Here is a 4,676-nt window from a genome sequence, read left to right as displayed (position 1 = left end):
TGTCTATACACACATTTCTTTAAGTTTATCTTTGGTTAGGTTTTCTCCAATTCTTGTATTTTTTTTTTTTTTTTTGTGTGTGTGTGTGTGTGTGTGTGTCTTCTTGAAGTTGACGCTTTGTGACTGGGCTATTTAATTTGGTTTAAAATATTCTTCAAGGTCCATCCACATGATAGCAAGTATCTGAGGTTCTTTTCTGTACAACCGTTCTTATTAGCCTCATGGGATTGCACACTCTCTCTTATTACCTCGAGTTATACCTGCCAGGGTGTTTGATTCTTGAAGATGAAAATGTTAGGAATTCTGGTGTTGGCTGTAGGACAATGTGATTGATACCCCTGAACCAAGCACATCCATACCGGTGAATTTTATGCTATCTATGTTTTTTTTTTTAAATCACTATTATAAAAATGTGATGAATAGTTCTCAGTATGCCCTTCATAGTAGCAGTTGACCCCAAGGGGGGGGTGGGTATGTAAGGTAAGTGCTAAAATTTCCCGACTTACAGATAAGTACCCTTGGGTTAATTATTTCTCTCAGAATCATATGCGTGCAGCTTGTTGAAGAGTTGAGATCTGACTTCAGATCCCAGGTTCACAGTTACCTGTGGCTGTGAGGAAAGGGGCATGATGGGAACTGACCTTAATATTTGCTGCAGAGCGTTGTATGAGTGGGCATTAGACAAACAGGTGCTTCGTTTGTGTGGCACACAGACGCTTCCCAAATACTGATGTTCTTACGTTTCTATTTCGTATCTTTGTGAAAATGGACCCGAGTTTGCTCATATTTACACCCCTATCCTCTAATGCTTTAATAAATTGTTATAAAGGTACAGACAGGTACCAATTTCAGAATTATTATTTTTCTTTTCTTTTTTTTTCCAGTTTTCGTTGATAAAGCAAAGGTGTGGAACAATGAAACAATAATATTTTTTTTGGATGACATTTAATATTTTGGCAGGTGACCTTAATTGTGTTTACAGTTTTATTTCTTAAGCACTGAGCTACCACCCTTTCTGGTAGAATGAATTCGTTGAAGCTGAGGCAATTTTCAGTCCTCCTGTGGAAAAATCTCCTTTTAAAGGTAGGTGATGATGCTCACGGGATCTAGACGGGAAGCCTGTGGAGGCCTGCCCATATGATTGTGGTTCACCTCCTGCTTTTGTTGAGGCTGGGGCCAGCGCTTCTCAGTCTGAGGAGCCGCCCGAGAGTCCATAGAATCGGTAGAATAGAGAGAAATACAAACAAGAGTGAGGAAGACGGTCGGGGGAGCCCTTCTCACTGCAGAGTAAAGCAGAGCAGCGCAGGCCTGTGCTGTATGTAGGCGCCGACACACGTGCCCGCGCCGACGTACCCGCTAACACGGTCCCCCTGGGTCTTGTTGCAGATGCGGAAGGTGTTCAGCTTGGTGATGCAGATCCTCTTGATATTTTTGTTGTTCGCATGGACTTTGACCGTACGCAGAATTTCAAAGAAGACGCTCGTCCAAGCTACTATTTTCAACCCTAGCCGCCTGACACTGCCTGGGTTCCTTAGTACAAAGTCAGAGTATGAGCTGGCTTACGTGCCTTCTGAGAGTGACGCGGCAAGAAATATCACTGAGATGGTGAAAAAGGATTTAAACTTCAACTTTAAAGGTTGGGAATTAAAATACTTGAAATAACACTCCAGAAATGCTTTAGCACGATTGATCCAGTGACTTCATACTTCGTGTATTCATCTCCCACAGAGAACACTATGGTTTTGTTTTGGTTTTTCAAATGTCTTCATGGCATAATCATTACTAAAACACAACATTTAAGATTAGGTGACCAAATTAATTTCCAGTTCTAAATCATAACTATTCTTTGTTTGTGGTTATGTTATGAAAACCTTTTGTTTGTGTGTATATGCGTGTATATGTGTACCTAGGTGTGTGTGTGGGTGTGGGTGTGTGTATGTGTGTGTATGACATAGGTGGAGGTCAGACGACATTTTGAAGGTGCTGGTTCTCTCTTGTCACCCATGTTGTGACCAGGCACGTGACAGCACCCGATTTAGTGTCAAGTATTAGGATAAAGCAGGAACTTTCTCTTGGTTTACAGATTTTATTTACATCACTAATTTTATTAAAATAGCGTTTGGGAATAATATGTGAATATATCTGAAAAGAAAAATAGCATAGAATCCTGGAGAAGAGACACCTCTTTACCAAACATCTTTCTGCATATCAAATTTCTGTTCCCTGACGGTGTAAGGACCTCAGTACCTATGCCTCCAGTCTTGTCACAAGGCTTATGTAACTGTGCAGATTTATTTTGGTATAATTCTTTAAAACTATGGTACATATGGTGTCGTGATAGCAAGGCAGTGGCTACAGCAGTCATTTTGCAGCCACCTGTGGATAAAAGCGCCATCCAGCGAGGAGCCTGTGAATCTGAGACCTGGGGCAGCCGTGGTGAAGGAACAAAGCTCCCGGGGCAGACTTACCTACCGTGTCTCCACCTCCAGAACCAGAAATTTCCCATACCCTCCCGGAGTCGGATGTACCCTCCTCTTGTGATGGTCTTGGCTATCAGAACTGTCCACTGGGGATTTGGGATGAAGGGTGCCCACTGTGTCTCTTTCGGTGTCGGACTTCATGATCTCGACTCTGGCTATGGACCAGAATTGTCCCTGAGACTCAGTTCCAGGCCCGCTCAGCAGTGATTAGAGGCCAGCTCTCGGGGCAGGACGAAGACCCAGCTCGCAGACCTAGAGAGAGAGAAAGAGAGCAATTCCTATGTTTTTGATTCATCACCACTGTTGACCACGAGCAGTCTCACATGTAGTCCTGGGAAAGTATTTGTTTGAATCTCTGAGACAAGCTTGCTCAGTCCCTGAAATTGATGTAAGATTCAGATAATTTGCCTCACCAGTAGACAGCGATTAGCCCTGATGGTACAAGTGACACACAGAGGAAAAGGTGGGATCTGCTGACCTCAGTCTTTGCTGTGGAACCTGAAGCAGCCCTGAAACTTGGCTCCAGGGCCCCCAACCACGGGCCAGGGAAGTACCAAGCCTCTCTAAAGTACTGGCTGAGTGAAGCCTGGGTCTCGCTGAATGCAACTAAGTACATCTCCTGCACAGGCTTTGAGCTTCTTTACGGAGATTGATGAACCACTTCTGAAATTTGACTCACTGGAAGCCAAAATAATATTGAAAAATATGGAAGTTTTGAAAATACAGACAGAAAGACACACACACATGCACACTTTCAGTACAGAAGCAGATATATGTATCAATGATACAGATTTTATATTCTAGAAATAGACAGGTACTGGCATAGTAAATTGATTTTTCTTTTCTATTATTTCAAAACTAAGCACCGGAGAAAGAATAGTCTCTTGAGCTCTCTGGAAACAGAATGTGCCATATGCAATATAATGTTGTTGAATTTTTATTTGAATCTTATGTAAAAAAAAAAAAAAAAAAAAAAAAAAAAAAAAAAAAAAAAAAAAAAAACTTCAAACTGGGCCAAAAAGGAAAACTCATGAAAATGCAATAAAATGCTTCATTTTCAACAAAATTGAGAACATTTTTTCCAAAGGAAACTATTAAGAAAATGAAAAACAGCTTAAAGGAGAAGAGAATATTTGCAAACCATTTTATGACAGCGGGTTACAACAGAATTATAAAGCACTCTTAACAACATAACTATATACAGACGAATGTCCATTTTAGGATGTGCTGGGGTGGGTTTGCAAGGCGGAGGATCTCCCCTTTTCTGGGGGGCAGGTAAGGGGGATAGGGGATGAGGGAGGGACAGAGGAGAGGGACTGGGAGGACAGGAGGGAGGGGGCCACAGCTGAGATATAAAGTGAATAACTAACTACATAAAAATAATACTAAAAGAACAACAAGCGGTCTGAGTAGAAACTCGTCTGAAAGAGATACCTAAATGACAAACAGGCACACAGAGTATCAGGGCAATGTAACAGAAGACACGATGAGATAATAGTGAGGTTTGATTCAGTGTGTGGAGCATCTGGGACCTCGCCTCACTGGCGGAAACGTAAACGTTGGAGCTACTTTGAAAAGCAGTGGCAGTTTCTCAATAAACAGTTACTGTGTATGTACGCAAGGATACGTACAGGGCAGCTCAGTGAACGCTACCGGTAACGGCGTCATCAGCTACAGAGGAGGGTATCAGTCACGTAAAAGTTCAGGCAAAGGGCACATGTCTTTGTCTATATAGAGAACAAAACGACAATGACTATTGTAACTTGATAAATAGAATCTGACAACACTCCAGCTGCTTCAGTGAGCACGTGGCGGGCTCCTCCTGGACGTGCTTCGCCTTCCTCTGGTTAAACACGCCCCACAGCTGAGCGTCCACGCTAATCCACTGTGACTGTCGGCCAGGCCAGTTGGGCACTTGTTTTCAACAGATTTTGTCTGTTGGGCTTACCTTTTTTTTTCTGTCTTACTGTGACAGACGTATTTGTTGGTTATACGTATCATGTGTCTACTTTGGATCTCAGTCTGTGACTTGTCTTAAAGGTATCTTTAAGGACAGTGGTTTTTTAAATGTCACTAAGCTCACTTTCTTAATTTTTTAAAATATTTGTTGCTTTTCCTGTCAATGCAACCTCAAGACAATGGTTTCTTTTGTGTGTGTGTGTGTGTGTGTGTGTGTGTGTGTGTGTGTGTGTGTGT

General features: G+C 42.2%; 1 protein-coding gene across 1 annotated transcript in view; it reads left to right on the top strand.

Moving 5' to 3' along the window:
* Positions 1–1,023: 1,023 nt before the first annotated feature.
* Positions 1,024–4,676, top strand: part of LOC129691537 (phospholipid-transporting ATPase ABCA3-like) — a 92,412-nt gene continuing 88,759 nt past the window's right edge. Inside the window, exons 1-2 of the mRNA XM_055627699.1 lie at positions 1,024–1,083; positions 1,387–1,636. Of these exons, the coding sequence (XP_055483674.1) occupies positions 1,024–1,083; positions 1,387–1,636 (310 nt within the window). The remainder of the gene's footprint in view (positions 1,084–1,386; positions 1,637–4,676) is intronic.

This window comes from Psammomys obesus, unplaced genomic scaffold (genome assembly GCF_907164565.1).
Source record: "Psammomys obesus unplaced genomic scaffold, mPsaObe1.curated_primary_1811, whole genome shotgun sequence".
NCBI classification, from domain to species: Eukaryota; Metazoa; Chordata; class Mammalia; order Rodentia; family Muridae; genus Psammomys; species Psammomys obesus.
This window is presented reverse-complemented; position numbering and strand designations above follow the sequence as displayed.